The 15,727-nt window shown below is 39.8% G+C and overlaps 1 protein-coding gene across 1 annotated transcript; it reads left to right on the forward strand.

The window, feature by feature from the left end:
* The first annotated feature begins 6,297 nt into the window (after positions 1-6,297).
* On the forward strand, positions 6,298-12,473 carry LOC125235531. The gene is made up of 3 exons (XM_048142117.1): positions 6,298-6,649; positions 6,947-7,865; positions 11,814-12,473. The coding sequence occupies exons 1-2, from the start codon at positions 6,514-6,516 to the stop codon at positions 7,858-7,860; spliced, it is 1,050 nt and encodes a 349-aa protein (XP_047998074.1). The 5' UTR covers positions 6,298-6,513; the 3' UTR covers positions 7,861-7,865; positions 11,814-12,473.
* The last annotated feature ends 3,254 nt before the right edge of the window (positions 12,474-15,727 follow it).

The following is a 15,727-nucleotide window of genomic DNA, read 5'->3' on the forward strand; positions in this document are numbered from 1 at the left end:
TCTTCAGCTAAGGGTGGAGGAGCTGATATGTATCCTCTATCTCATTGTTTATGGTTGTGAGTGGATGTTGTCAATGTCTTTCTGAGAGAAAATATATTCTTTTGTCCTGTCTTAGAATCTCCAGTTTTATTCATGTTTATTTAGATTATTTCCATACATTTCCTTTAAGCTTAATGCAATTTTAGATTTATACTCACTTAGCTACACGAAGTGTAAGGAAACTCTCCGAAAAGCCCTCCAAAATATGACGTACGAAGACACAGAGAATCTACTATTAGTTATAAAATGAATATATAGATAGGTAATAGGTAGGTCTAAACACACATTGAGATAAATAAGATTATTAATATATTATGTATAACTATGGTATTGATCTGCTAAAGCAAATAATAATGTAAATAGTTATAATTATACAGGGTTATTTTTTAGTCACCTTACAAAAAAAACCCTGAATTCAGTATCGTTAATAGAACCCATTTCAATAAAAAAACATTATTTTTAAGATTTATTATTTTTTTATTTTGAATCCTCATAATTTTTACAAATTACGGACACCCTACACACAGCTGATTTTGGGTTCATTTGAGTTCAGCGGCGGCCGGCGCATGATTGGGTATGACGGGGGTGTGCGCGCGGCGGGGGCGGGAGAGCGCGCGCGCCGCTCGCCGCTTTACAAAAGAAACACCGCCCCTCAGTCTCACGCCGCGCTCTCTTACGGACAGTCGTTTTATGTTTTCCTCGCACGCCAGTGAGCTAACGCGAAACGATGTACTCAAACCGCGAGTTTTATGAAATGGTGAGAGTGTACGCCAGGGCTAATAACAATCTGCGAGCGGCTCGTGGGAGTCGTAGGTTGTACGAGGCAGAGATTCTGCCTGTGTTAAGAAATACCGGTTTGCCTAATGCTCGTCTCCCATGTCTGCAAACAATTTTGTCGGCGAGTCAGAATCTACTGGACCATGGACAGTTTGCAGTGCCTGCGCATGCTCAAGGTCGTGGAGCACCACGTTTAGCTGTGCAAATTGAATTATTTTAGCATTTAATGAAGTGAAAAACGAACATCTTGTTTTATGGAACATTAGTGGAAATGTCCTAAAACGCGCTAGACTGTGCTTGCAGCAAAATGGACTGCATTTTGAACAATTATTAAAATACAATTAGTGTAAGTGAGTTAAGTGAGGAGAAATGGACTCCATTTGTAAGTACCTAAATCAAAATTCAAACGTCCAATTTTTAAATACGCCTAAGCACATGTCGTTTTTCACTTTATCGACTTCTTCTGTGAATTAATTTGTCTTAAAATGTTAAATGTTTTTTATTGACTATCGACATGGGCTTTGACGGTCCTAAGCCCGTGAAAGTATGAAGGAAAATTTGGAATCGCTGTAAATCCGGCGCGGCTAAGAACAAAAGCTGCCATCTTTGAACCCTGCCGACGCCGCTCAGCTCAAATCCCCACCCCCTGCGCAAGCGCTGCCACTGGCCGCGCGCGAGTGCCCCGCTCACTCCTCGCCTCCGCCGCTGCCGTCAGTAACTAGGGTGACCAAGTTTTCTACTGTTTTTGTGGAATAATTTGGGTGCAATTTTTTTTTTTTTATTTGAGATGGGATAAAAATAAAACAAAACGTATATTTCATTTACCTTAGCGATCATTTATACGAAGTTTGTTAACTGACTAAAAAGTAACCCTGTATAAATAACTTAAGTAGTGAAATGAATAAAAGATAAATAAATACATTTTGTAAGTGAACATTAAAATTAAATTAAATTAAGTTTGAACCTTGTTTTGCCGTACCTCTCGCCTGAAACACAGGGTTTCCCTAGTTCGGGCAAATGTAAATCATCGATAATTTTAAGTATTTGTTGGATGTAATGTAAATATGCAATACTTGTTTTCAATAAAAATTATGTTTATGTTTATGTTTTATGTGGACCGTTTTCGCTAGTCTGGGTGGCTAGCCGAATGGCACAATCGCTCACGAAACGCTCACGAAACGAAGCGCTAGTAGATATCTATCTCTATCGCGCTTGCGTATTGGCGCGACAGAGCCAGCGGCGTATCGCTTTCGTTTGGCGTCGGAGAAATGCCATTCGGCTACGGGGCCTGATACGATCACCTTTCTGTCTCAGTGATAAGGTTCAATTTAGTATGGCAAAAAATGTGATTCCACAATCTAGTTTAATAATTCTAAATCTATGATATCACCTAAATGCTCTTTATTTATTTTCATTCTATAGCTTAGGATTTTTACAATAGGAATAATAACTCAACACTTAAAAGTAGGTAGGTAATTAAATCAAAATCAGTCATTAGTACTCAGCAGTCAGCAGTCCAGCAAACAATAAATCCGTTAAATCGTCGGCGTCAGTGGCGTCGCTTTCCATAGATAATATTCGTTTTCGTTTGACATTGACAGTATCAAATTGACACTAGTCAGTCAGGCGCGCATGGCTAGCAGGCGCCTCTATCGGTCAAATTCGGCAATACAATCGTCATTTGTTCACATTTTGTTTGACTGGTAATGTTGGCTAAACTTAATTTAATCATAAAGTATTTTGCATTTTGAAATGCATATTAAAAATGCAAAATACATCTCAAAAAGTATTTCAAATAAAATACAAAATGCTTTTTACTAAAAGGCATTTAAATGCAAAATACAAAATAGGTATTTTGCATTTTGTATTTGCATTTTAAATAGAAGTATTTCAAATAAATCGCATCTCTGCACCTCATGCCCACACAAATATTCACACAGAAATCATTCACAAACTTCAAATCATTCAAAAACTCAACTGTCACACGCGCGCCTCGCGGTCCTCAAACTCCCTCGCGAGAGTCGACACTTCAAAATTAAGCGACATCGGTTCATCGTCCACGTCAGACTGTCCACGAACGTCCGAAAATATCCACCGATAAATTTGTACCGGAAAGACCCTCACCGCGACAATGTCACATTACCAACATTACTTCAAAAATCCTTTGAAAGTGAAACAGTTCGTTAGGTTTATCGTAAGAGTGAGTGAGACAGACACGCGCTGTGCTTCAAATTTGCCACACGACTCGATAGAATACAGTCTTAAGCACCGCAAGCTTTCATACATATTACGTCGTTGTGATCCAAGCATCTCGTCAACGCTCGCACTCGATAGGTGGTACTATTATTGAGCTAACGACTTGACCAGTTTAACGTGACCTATCGGACTAATTGATGATTAATATCCATATGCATGTTTGGATGTGATTCTTTCCTTCCTCAAACGTGACGTTATTTTTTGAAGAGCTTCTCTCTTCTTAATTTGTCAAATTGCATTAGGTACAGTCAAGTGCAAAAATACGTATCGATTTTATCCGCTCAAAAATATGTACCGAGACCTTATTCCGCCGACATAAAGTGCTATGGGACATATAGTGGCAATTGGCGACTTTGATATGTAGTTTGGGCCAAATGAGTTGGTACCTATATAATTATTTTGTTCGCCCTGCCCCTGCAATTTAAGGAATTGAATCGCATTTTGATGTTTAAATATCATTTTCATCGGCGAGGCTATCAAAATCGTTGCTAACTTACCTTGGACTGACTCTACCAACGCAGTTAAGTCAACAGCCAGCAAGAGTAGAAATTGAAAAATGGCAACATCAGTGTCGTCCCGTTTTCTTACTACTGATTTGAAATGGACGACACTATGATGTCGCCACATTTTAATTTAACTTTTTTTTGCCAACGTTTAATATCCATGCATGTTTGGATGTGATTCTTTCCTTCCTCAAACGTGACGTTAATTTTTGAAGAGAGAAGTCTACGAGTGGGTAGGTAATAAATACAATAAAATAAAGGCCCTCATTTTCAACAAACAGCGAACACAAGCAACAAACACGAACGTGTGGAATGTGTTTGTTGTTGTTTGTCGGTTTTTTTTTCATGAATGAAACTTGCACGTTCTCTAAGCGTGGACTGGAGAGTGAGGACGACGGTAATCAAATTATAAGGTAAAGTAAATTAATTGAATAGTGCAAGATTTTTTGTAAGTTTTTTTTTTTTTTTTTATTATAAACTGGCCAGTGATTGACCTTAGTCGCACCTGATGGAAAGTGACGACAAGGCCGAGGTTGTAGCTCACTGGTTCAGTAACAGCCTATTCACTCTTGACTTGAATTCACCCAGATTGTATTCGCCCGGGAATACAGGTATTCAAAAAGTATTCAAAAAACCGGCCAAGTGCGAGTCGGACTCGCCCACCGAGGGTTCCGTACAAACTTTTAATGGTCAAAATAATCTAATACTACTCATACTCATTTATTTGTAACGCCATTTTACACGTCAAGATTTGATTTAAAAAAATAATATTCATACAACAATAATACTTAGAAAATAAATAGACAGAAGATTGAAATTACAAAAAGTTAGGCAATATTCACATAAAAAATTAACAAAAATATTTTTCTAATTAGGTAATAAAAAATTTTTCATAAGTGTAGAACGGGTGCTCGACCAGCCAATTTTTTAAGCAATACTTAAAGTTCGACACTCTAGGTACTTCAACCACATATTGCGGCAATTTATTATAGACGGCAGGGTCCATCACATGTGTTAACTTGTTGGATTTCGCCAATATACGGTCGGTACCTACTAACTTTCCGGCATTTAGAGTGTTGTACTTGGAACACATGTTTTTAGTGTTGTCACAGAACAGAATATATACAAGTACAGAAGGCTCACTCCTTTGATGTTCACAAAATACCGCCATTCTAAATTATTACCTTCATTAACAAACGCCCATATAACCATAATCGGTCGCCGTTCCTACGCAGATCCTCCTATTTTGTGTACACACAGGTCTTCGGGTCTCAATGCTTAGTCGCAGTACGGTCGACGTTTAGTCGCGGCGACCCAAATGGGGACGATTGGTAACAGGCACAAATGGTCACAAAAGTGACAGAAGTGTGCACTACGCGTGCACACATTGTTACCGTTTGGCGACTACTTTCCCAAAATCATTCGTTCATTTCATTCTTTTCAAATGGCGACTGTCAGAGACGTCAAAGTAAAAAAGAAATAAAATCATTTGACATTAAAATGTAATGGCGTAAGAATTTGTTAAAGATAAATATTGTTTGCATTTGTAATATTATGTGGGCTAATTACCATGGCCAATTAAATTGCTCGAGTGATTTCATAAAATAAGTCTAAATTTATCAACGCGCCATCAATTTACCTCAGTTTAACCAGTAATAATATTATTGACTACTCGGTGTTTGCGTGTTATGTATATTGATTGGTGAAGTTTTAGTGCTCCGGTGCATATACTATACTGAAATAATAAAAATAATGCCTAGAAAACCAATAAAGTTGTTAAAATATGGATTAAGACGGTAATATTCCATGTAAAAAACAGTCGCCAAACGGTCACCAAACGGTCGACAAACGGTCGCAAAATAGTCGCAGCGTACACGCGTGACCGAAAGCAGTGAATATTTATTGGATTTTCAAAATGGCTAATGTATTCATTTTTTCCAGGTATCCTCAAACTTTATAAACAATTAAATATGCCGTCGTACTCAGTTGTCCTCACTAAAGAAGATTAAAAAAAAAATTGTAACGTGCGTACCGAGCTGCTGGGTTGTAAAGGATCGGGGATCATATTATTATGGTCTTCTATAGAGCAACTAGTATTTTGCGGCATTTCACAATTGACACTTGTTGAAGTAGTCTTCATTAATATTACTATCAACATTCATTTCAGCGATCTGTACTTCTTTTGTCAAGATTTTTGTATAGCACTTATCTATACATCTACAAATTTGTAATGTTAAAGAGACATAAATAAAACGTAGTAGAGTAAATAATGTGTTTTTTCTTGTAACCCAAACAAAATACTTGTAGATACGAGTGCGGAAAAGAGGAAAATCGATACGAGTAGCGATAAATTAATACACGATCGAAGGGAGTGTTTTAAATCGACACGAGTTGTGAATGTCCTTTTCGCACGTGTATCGTACGACGATTTTCAGTACCTAAATCTAAGCTAAGAGTTTCGACCAGACAAGAAATGAATCATTGCTTGATTTGCTCGCACTACTGCGTTAAAAAAAGCAGCATCTGTACTGAAAAAAACTATCATTGCGCAACAGAAATTCTATTAATATCACAGTAAATAGGTACTCTATTTCATTTGATTCCTACTTTTATTGTGTAAAGCAACACTACACTTCATTTTTATCAATAAGAATTAAAAATTATATATTTAATACATTAAGTAACTATAAAGTGCTTATCTATTTGTATTATATTTCTTAAGCTTCATTCTTCAGATATAAAAAACCAGGTAGTCCTTTAACCTACTAGGCAACTCATCGCATGTTTAAAGTGGGTAGTAATAAAACTCGAACAGGCCTATTCCCACTTCTCCACCTAGTCTAGGTGGGGAGTACGGCTTGCCGCCATTGCTCATTCTTTATTCTTGCGAGGCAACGAACGCACGTAAATTCAGAATTAAAAATTCAAAATCGTGAAAATGCCTAAACGTAGTGCAGAAGAAAAAATAGCGCACTATACGCGAAAAATCCAAAGAATACAAGAAAAGAAACTCAAACGTATTCAACAAGTTTCAACAGTGTTGCCAAATTCTTCAGACTCTGAAGAAAAATCAGGTGAGTGTAATATTTTTCGTAAAAACCTACACTTTGTGGTCCAATATAATACATTTAGTACCGCGCGGGCCGTGAGTCCACGCCTGGTAGCTATAAACCTGGGGGCGGCCGTGAGTCGTCACGAAGGTAAAACCTGCTTGGGGTTGGCCGTGAGTCAACACGATAGCAATATATGAAAAAACTATGAAGATTATCCTTTAGATAAAAATACAATTAAAACACCTTATGGGTTTTTCTTGTAAACTAACTCATATTCTACCCTCAAATTAAATTACTTATTTTATTTTCTATTTTTAGACCACGAAGATGCTTCGGCGTTCGAAAATGTTAATGAAGAACCTGAAGGGTCTGCCGCAAATTCGAATGAGGAGACTCCACCGCCACCTCAAACTGAGGCAGGTGACGCCGAAACAGTCCCTGTAATAGACGCGGAGTTACTGACCGCTCTTGGGGAGGCCACGGACGAGGCTCCCAAATATGGTGAACAAATTCATCCGGATTTGGCTCAAAGATGGCTGCCTATATTACGTAAAGGTATGGACAAAAATGCCAAGGACGAACTGATCAAAGAGTACAGTATACCAGAAAACTGTAAACTACTAAGAGCTCCGTCATTAAATGCCGAGATCTCCGCGGCTGTTACAGACATAGCCAGAGGTCGTGATAAGAAAATCGAAGCAGAACAACAGCTCTTAGGCGTGGGCCTATCCGCTATAAATAGAGCCATGACCTTACTTTTAACTACCGACGACAAACAAAGTAAGGTCCGAGCGATAAAAACCCTATCTGACGGATGTCGCATCTTATCCGACCTTCATTTCTTACAGTCGCAGGCCAGAGTGAAACTAGTCACTCCAGGCTTAGATAAGGTCTTCCTTAATCTGATCCAAGATGTTGAGAGAGATGAGGCCCTGTTCGGCAGCAAACTGTCCGAAAAAATCAAGGCATCGAAAGCGATCGAAAAACAAAGCTCTCAGATTAAGAAGACTGTCGCGACACCAGCCACAAGTACATTCCAGGCTGCGGGCCCATCCTACGCTCGATACCGGGGAAACTGGTCGAGGCCCGCTCGCTTCCAACCGACGAGCCGACGGGGGCGCGGCGGGCCACGCTGGAGCGCGCCGGCAGCTCCGAGGTCGACGGCGCCGGCCAGCGCGCAGACGCAGCCCAAGGCAGCTTACACCAGGCCACGTGCACCAGCGCGCCAGTAACACAGGTACACGCCGGTCGGCTTAATGCTTTTTATAATTGTTGGGTAAATGTTACTAAAAATAGGACCGTATTGGACTGGATCCAGAACGGATTTCCTATTCCTTTCACGGGACCTGTTAACCAAACTGTGAAACCTGTTAATTCATTTTCACGTCAAGAGACGCATGAAATGAAATTAGCTATTCAAAATTTGATTGATCTAGGTGCTATCACTGAATGTCAACAAAGCGAGGATCAATTCATATCGAAGATTTTTCTAACCCCTAAATCAAATGGTGGTTATAGGTTCATCCTTAACCTAAAAAACCTGAACCAGTTCGTTTGTAAGTCTCATTTTAAAATGGAAGACTTTAGGACGGCTTCAAAGTTAATACCCAAAAATGGATTTATGGCTACCATCGATTTAAAAGAGGCATATCTACTTGTACCTATAGCGAAGGCCGATAGGAAGTACTTGAGATTCGAATTTAACAGTATAACATACGAATTTACCGCTTTGGCGTATGGACTTTCAGTGGCACCTAGAACTTTCACCAAAATAATGAAAGAAGTAATTACATTTTTAAGAAAGCAAGGTTTTACATCAACCGTATATTTAGATGATATTTTATGTGTCGGAAGGGATTACCACGAATGTAAACAAAACGTAGAAGAGACTATCCGTCTACTAGAATGCTTAGGGTTTGTTGTAAATTACAACAAAAGTGCCTTACAGCCTCAACAGCACTGCAAATTTCTAGGCTTTGTTTACAATTCAGTGGAAATGTCAATATCTCTTCCTATAGAGAAACGTAACAACATAGCACAGCTACTGAAAAAGTTTATAAAATTACCTGTTTGCTCAATAAGAGAATATGCTCAATTCATATTCATATTCATATTCATATTCTTTATTATATTTATAATATAACATGTCACATAATAAACATTATACAATTTAGTTATTAACTGTAAATGGGTTAATATATACTTTATTAGGTTACTAACTATTTAAAAATTCTTCATAACTATAGAACGTGTGCTCAAGAAGCCAACGTTTCAGTTTTGACTTAAAGCCAGAGAGAGAAGTAGCTGAGGTGACTGTGTCGGGCAGCTTATTATAAATAGTTGGGCCCATTACATGCGTGACCTTGTTTGACCGCGCGAGTCTTCTTTGTACCGGAAGAAGGCTGCTTGGGTTCCGTAAAGGGCGGCCGGCGTCTGCGCGTGTTTTGTACTCCGAGAGGTTACTGTGAACGTAGATCGCTATCTGGTATATAAGTATGGATGGCAATGTGAGAATACCTAACTCTTTGAAGTGAGGTTTCGCTGAGGAGTCTTGAGGCACCTGCGCTACTGCTCGTACGGCTCTCTTTTGTAGCCTGAAAATGCGCTGCCAGTCCGCCGCACGTCCCCATATTTCCGTGCCGTATTGCAACAGCGAATGAATCGTAGCAAAATAGCTCGCTCTCACAACATTTCGGGGTACGACACGCGCGAGACGGCCTAGTGCGAAGCATGCTCCACCCAGTTTGCTACACAACAGATCGATATGGTTGGCCCATGTTAGTTTTTGATCAATCACGAAACCCAAAAAAGTGGTGAACGTTACCTGCTCCAAGTTTACACCGCCAGCTTTAACGCTCAATGGTCTTGGTGTTCGGCCTCCTACGTGGAAGTGGAGGACGTGGGTTTTAGTGAGGTTGAGGGCTAACCCATTCAATCCAAACCAATTGAACAATTGATTTGCTGCGTCGTTGAGGCTTGATTGCAGAGCATCAAAGTTGGGTGCAATGACGATGCCGGCCACGTCATCTGCATACATTAGTACGTCGGCTGCTTGGACGGCTTCAGGTAAATCATTAAGCAGCAGAGAGAAGAGGATGTTGGACACTGATGATCCTTGGGCTACACCTATTGCTGTGGTCAATGGGTCGGATCTTGCATGACCTCCGTCTCCCACCACAATTTGGGATCGATCGTGCAAGATGTCCATAAATAGCCTGTGCGCATTACCACAGACACCGTAATGGAGTAGTTTAGCGGCAATCACGTTGTGGTCTGCAACGTCGAATGCTTTGGAGAGGTCGCAGCAAATCATTGCGACTTGCTGTTTTTCCTCCAAAGCACCGATTATCTTACGCACAACCTTTCGCGCCAAGTCCACCGTACTCCGTCCGGGTCTGTATGCATATTGGCGATCCGATAGTACCTTTGTTTCACCCAGGAATGCTGTCAGTCGGCTGCATAGACCATTCTCAAGCACCTTAGCAATGGTGGGTATGACAGCTACCGGCCTGTACCCATCAATGTTTTCTTTCTTACCCTTACCTTTGTAAATTGGGGATATTTTACTGATTTTCAGAGTCTTGGGAAAACAGCCTTCTTTCAGGCAGGTGTTAAAAAGGTGAGAGAGTGCAGGGGATATAGTGTCAGCTATTGAGTTGAGTAGGTCCATGGACATGCCGTAGTAATCTTTGGTGGTCTTATGTTGAATGCGCTTTAAAATGATATTATGGACTTCTTCGGGAGTAAATGCTGTAAGTCTCAACGAGGATTCCGCGGGAGCTCGCGCTGCGCTCAACAGGGCGCGCACGCGCTCGAGGTCAGCGCGGGGGGCTCCGCAGGCCAGCGCAGCACCTACGAATCTACCGTTCATTGCATCGACAACATCTTTCTTTGTACTGTATTTCGTGCCGTCTGCCCGCCTAATAAGTTCAGTGAAATCCACAGCAGGACGTTTAGTCTTTCCTCTCTCTTTATTGACGACTTCCCACATAGATTTGCTCGTATTTTGTGACCTAGCCATCTGGTCGCAATAGAATCGACTCTTAGATTGTTGAAGTTCGTGGTTATATTTTGTATTTAAAATGTCGATACGAATTTTCAACTCGTCGTTACACGGAAATAAATGGCCTAATTTAATACAATCGAATAATAGCGATTTCATATTTAAAATATTTTGAGTAACCCATGACTCGCTGTTTTTCCTACAGGTTTTTCTTTTTAAGGGAAAACATATACAATTGTTAGGAGTACTAACATCCGCATGCCCAGCAGCCAAATACGGATGGTTGTACACTAAATTGCTCGAAAGATATAAATTCTTGGCTATTCAAAAATATCAGAATTATGAAGCAAAAGTCAAACTACCCTCTGAAGTGTTACCCGACTTAATTTGGTGGAATAATAATATATACGAAGTTTCTTGCAATTTAGGCAACGTCAAATTCGATTTAGAAATTTTTACCGACGCATCCCGCACTGGGTGGGGTGCGTTTTGCGGCGGGGCGTGTGCAAACGGCGCATGGAAAACAGAAGAACAAGAATTCCATATAAATTATCTCGAATTGCTTGCGGTCTTTCTAGGTCTCAAATGCTTCGCGCGTGATAAACATAACTGTGCTTTGTTGTTACGTATCGATAATACCACTGCGATCAGTTACATTAATCGTATGGGAGGAATCCAGTTCCCCCACTTAAATGACATAACAAGGTCCATTTGGCAGTGGTGCGAAGAGCGTAAGATATGGATATTCGCCTCCTACATTAATACAAAGGATAATGTAGAAGCGGATAGGGAATCCAGGAGATTAAATCCAGATATTGAATGGAATTTGAGTATGGAAGCCTTTAAAGAAATATCCGAACAGTTTGGTTTGCCACAAATTGACCTTTTCGCTTCTCGCACCTCTGCCAAATGCCAGACATATGTATCATGGAAGCCAGACCCTGACGCTCTTACAGTTGACGCCTTTACTATCAGCTGGTACAATACACATTTTTACGCGTTCCCACCATTCGCGCTAGTTCTCAAATGTTTACATAAGATCATATACGACAAAGCCACGGGTATACTTGTATTCCCGTATTGGCCGTCCCAACCGTGGTTCCCACTATTAACACGATTGTTAATATCCGATTTATTACATTTTGATCCCAATAAGCACATTGATCAATTTCGTTGTTCCAGAATTCGAAGTCAGAAATTCACCCAGTTTACCCTGGCGGCCGCGAAGCTCTCCGGCGCGCGTTTTCAAGTAGAGGGACCCCCGACGCGTCACTGAGCCTCATGCTGGCTTCCATTTCGGAAAACACACTACGTCAGTATGACGTATCTTTTAAATTATGGTGGAAATTTTGTATTAATAATAATTTAAATTTTTATGAGGGTTCCATTTCCGCTATCCTTGGTTTTTTAACAGAGGAATTTAATAAAGGAGCATCATACGGATCATTAAATAGTCACAGATCCGCACTGTCGCTCCTACTTGGCTCTGTCATCACCTCAGATGACCAAATTAAAAGATTGTTAAAAGGTGTCTATAAATTAAAACCCACGATTCCTAAATATAGTAATACATGGGATCCTCAGATAGTCTTAAACCAGATAGCGTCATGGATCCCTAATAAAGAAATTTCTCTAGAAAAATTAACTAAAAAATTGGCGATCTTGTTAGCAATATGCACTGCACACAGAGTACAGACGCTTTCATGTATTAAAATAGAAAACATTATTGTAAACCCTAATGGCGTCAAGATTATGATTTATGATATTATTAAAACATCAGCCGCAGGGCGTGATCAGCCAACTTTGTTCCTACCATATTTCCATGATAACAGAAACATATGTCCCGCGACTGTAATAGTTGATTATCTTTACGTAACATCTAACTTCAGAAATGAAAGCACCCAAAATTTGTTATTAACATTTAAAAAACCGTATAAAAACGCATCTGCTCAATCCATTAGCAGGTGGATTAAGCAAGTGCTTGGCGAGAGCGGCATCGAAGTCGCGACATTTAGCGCGCACAGCACGCGTCATGCCGCGACGTCGGCCGCACACCGCGCGGGCATTTCGCTCGATGCTATCCGGAAGGCTGCAGGCTGGTCGAAAACCTCAGAGACTTTTGCCAAATTTTACAACCGCCCACTTGTTGATGAGGGCGATTTTGCAAGAGCCATTTGCCTTCCGGATAAGAATTGATTACAAAAAATTGATTGTAGTATTACGATACTTGTCTATAAATATATTTCTAATAATAAATGATGATAATTGAAGAAAATTCTAGTTTTTTATTGAATGCGAAATGCAGCAAAACTTTCATCTCTTAACATCTACCTGGTTTTTTATATCTGAAGAATGAAGCTTAAGAAATATAATACATGATCAAACGAACTTCAGAGTGAAGTTCGATCAGTATTATATGAGTAAGCTTCATTCGAAGATATAGTTTCCCTCCCTCCCAAAACCCAGAAAGAAAGTTTTGCTTTAGGAAAAATAGTCTCTAAAAAGAATGAGCAATGGCGGCAAGCCGTACTCCCCACCTAGACTAGGTGGAGAAGTGGGAATAGGCCTGTTCGAGTTTTATTACTACCCACTTTAAACATGCGATGAGTTGCCTAGTAGGTTAAAGGACTACCTGGTTTTTTATATCTTCGAATGAAGCTTACTCATATAATACTGATCGAACTTCACTCTGAAGTTCGTTTGATCATGTATTATCATTCTGCACTTTTCTTAACTTTCCCACATTTATATAAAATGTCGAAGAGTGCTTAAATGGTCGTCGTCGTTTATTATTATTTAATTCGCTCATATTTAAATGATTCAAAGCAACCAGTCCACAACTTCACAAGACAGTTTGAGAAACCTTCGTATTTCAGATTGTCATTTGCGGATACAGTGGTTTAGGAGCAGTTCGGTAATCAGACCTACACATGTGTGTACAAATTCTGTCAATGTCACTGTCAGAAACCGTTCTGACAGTGACAATGACAGCCACAAATTCGTCCACATGTTGTTACCGTTATGTGTGCAAACGTCGACTAATAAAGTGTCGTTAAAAGTCATTCTGACAGTGACATTGACAGCCACAAATTCGTACACATTTTGTTACCGTAACGAGTGCACACGACGACTACATTTTGTTATTGTATCAATACGGTCGCATTGTTTGCACGACGTTACCACGCGTTATGTCACATTTGACAGTTAGTTACTGATTTGAAGATTTTGCGACTGAAATGGTTTTATGGGCGGACCGTACGCGAGCAGCCAACATTGCATTTTATTTCGCCGCGCGAAGGTCGTCGCCAATGAATGGGCCGCGAAAGTTCGCGACCGCTGACATGTACTTGTAGCGCGGCGATAGAATCGCGGAGTCAGCCACCCCTGGTTTTGTATGCTTCCAAGTTCTCTCTTAGGCAAAGCACGCACTGCCCAGACTATCACACAGTTTATCTACTTGCTGGTCCCATTTTCAGCCGTGATCTGTAGTCGTGGATGCCATCTATAGTCCCGTCTGGCAGAAAACATGAAACTTGGCATGTATATAGCTTATAGGATTATAAGAAAAACCGGCCAAGTGCGAGTCGGGCTCGCGCACAAAGGGTTCCGTAGCAGCAAATATAATAAACTTATTATGTCAATTTATACACCTGCCAAAATTACAGTTAAATCAACCTATCTCAAAAACTATAAGAGATACTTTGATCAAACCAAAAATCGTTGAAAGAGTTAATTAGCATGCATCACCTCTATTTTTTTTAGAATTTTATACCCCGTAGTTATAAAAATAGAGGGGGGGGGACATACTTTTTACGACTTTGAGAGCTGATATCTCAAAAACCGTTCACTTTAAGAAAAATGTTTTTTAGAAAACTTTATATCATTTTAAAAGACCTTTCCATTGATACCCCACACGGGTATGTACATCGAAAAAAAATTTTCATCCCTCAGTTACATGTATGGGGGCCCCACCCCCAATTCTTTTTTTTTACTATTTAGTGTCATAATTTTGTAGCGGTTCATACAACACATATTCCCATCAAATTTCATCACTGTAGTACTTATAGTTTCCGAGTAAATCGGCTGTGACAGACGGACAGACGGACAGACGGACAGACGGACAGACGGACATGACGAAACTATAAGGGTTCCGTTTTTGCCATTTTGGCTACGGAACCCTAAAAAATGAAGTAGAAACACGCCGAGGTGTCAATGTTTCCCCTCCTCCCCACTTTTGTATCCCTGTTTTCAGTTTTTTTATATTTCCATGAAAACCGTAAAAGCTACAACAATAACGTGTAAGAGAAATATATTCTCTATAAAATTCTCTACAATACTGTCTTTGGAAGTATATAGCTAGAACTTATAATTTTCAAACTATGCTCATTTTACCTTTGCCATATTTGTGTTTGGTGACCAGTAGGATAAGTAAGGCCCAGCGACTTTGCACTTTTGCCTGTGGCGATGCTGCTTGGCAAAATTGTTCCTTGGGTCAAACTGATCCGATTTATCCCAATAGTCATGAAATCGCACGTGACTACTCCCCACAAAGAGAAGGGGAAGGGGCCGGTTCCCTCGATGAAATCTATGCAACCGACGCCAACGACGAGCGCCAACGCCATCTATCAATGGCTATTTCACGAAATTGATGAACGCTCTAAGGAATAAGGGCTCTTAGTGTAGTGGTTATGCCAGTCGACACTAGATGGCAGCATTAAAAAACACTGGGTTACACTGTATGACATTTTTTCATTTTCAACATTAAGTAAATAGCATTCGTTATAAGTAAATAGTATACGTTAATTCGTCGCTCAGTTTTGCCGTGAAGGACGGACAAATAAATAGACACACACACACTTTCCCGTTTATAATATTAGTATGGATTAAAATAAACATTAAGTTAATAAAAACAAAATTCAGTATTATGTGTGCTACTTAAAACTTTCCTTGTTAGTATAAAACCCGGAGTTCTTAAAAAAAAAAATAAGAAAGTAGAATCTTAGAGAAAGAAATAAGCAGGTAAATAAAATCAAATAATCTCCATACTGATTAAACTGGAAAGTGTGTGTGTGTCTGTTTGTTTGTCCGTCTTTCAA

The sequence above is a fragment of the Leguminivora glycinivorella genome, chromosome 17 (assembly GCF_023078275.1).
Source record: "Leguminivora glycinivorella isolate SPB_JAAS2020 chromosome 17, LegGlyc_1.1, whole genome shotgun sequence".
NCBI classification, from domain to species: Eukaryota; Metazoa; Arthropoda; class Insecta; order Lepidoptera; family Tortricidae; genus Leguminivora; species Leguminivora glycinivorella.

Coding starts and splice junctions, on each gene's coding strand:
- LOC125235531 (XM_048142117.1), top strand. CDS start 6,514: ATGCCTAAACGTAGTGCAGAAGAAAAAATAGCGCACTATACGCGAAAA. Junction 6,650..6,946: donor AGACTCTGAAGAAAAATCAG/GTGAGTGTAATA, acceptor TTCTATTTTTAG/ACCACGAAGATGCTTCGGCG.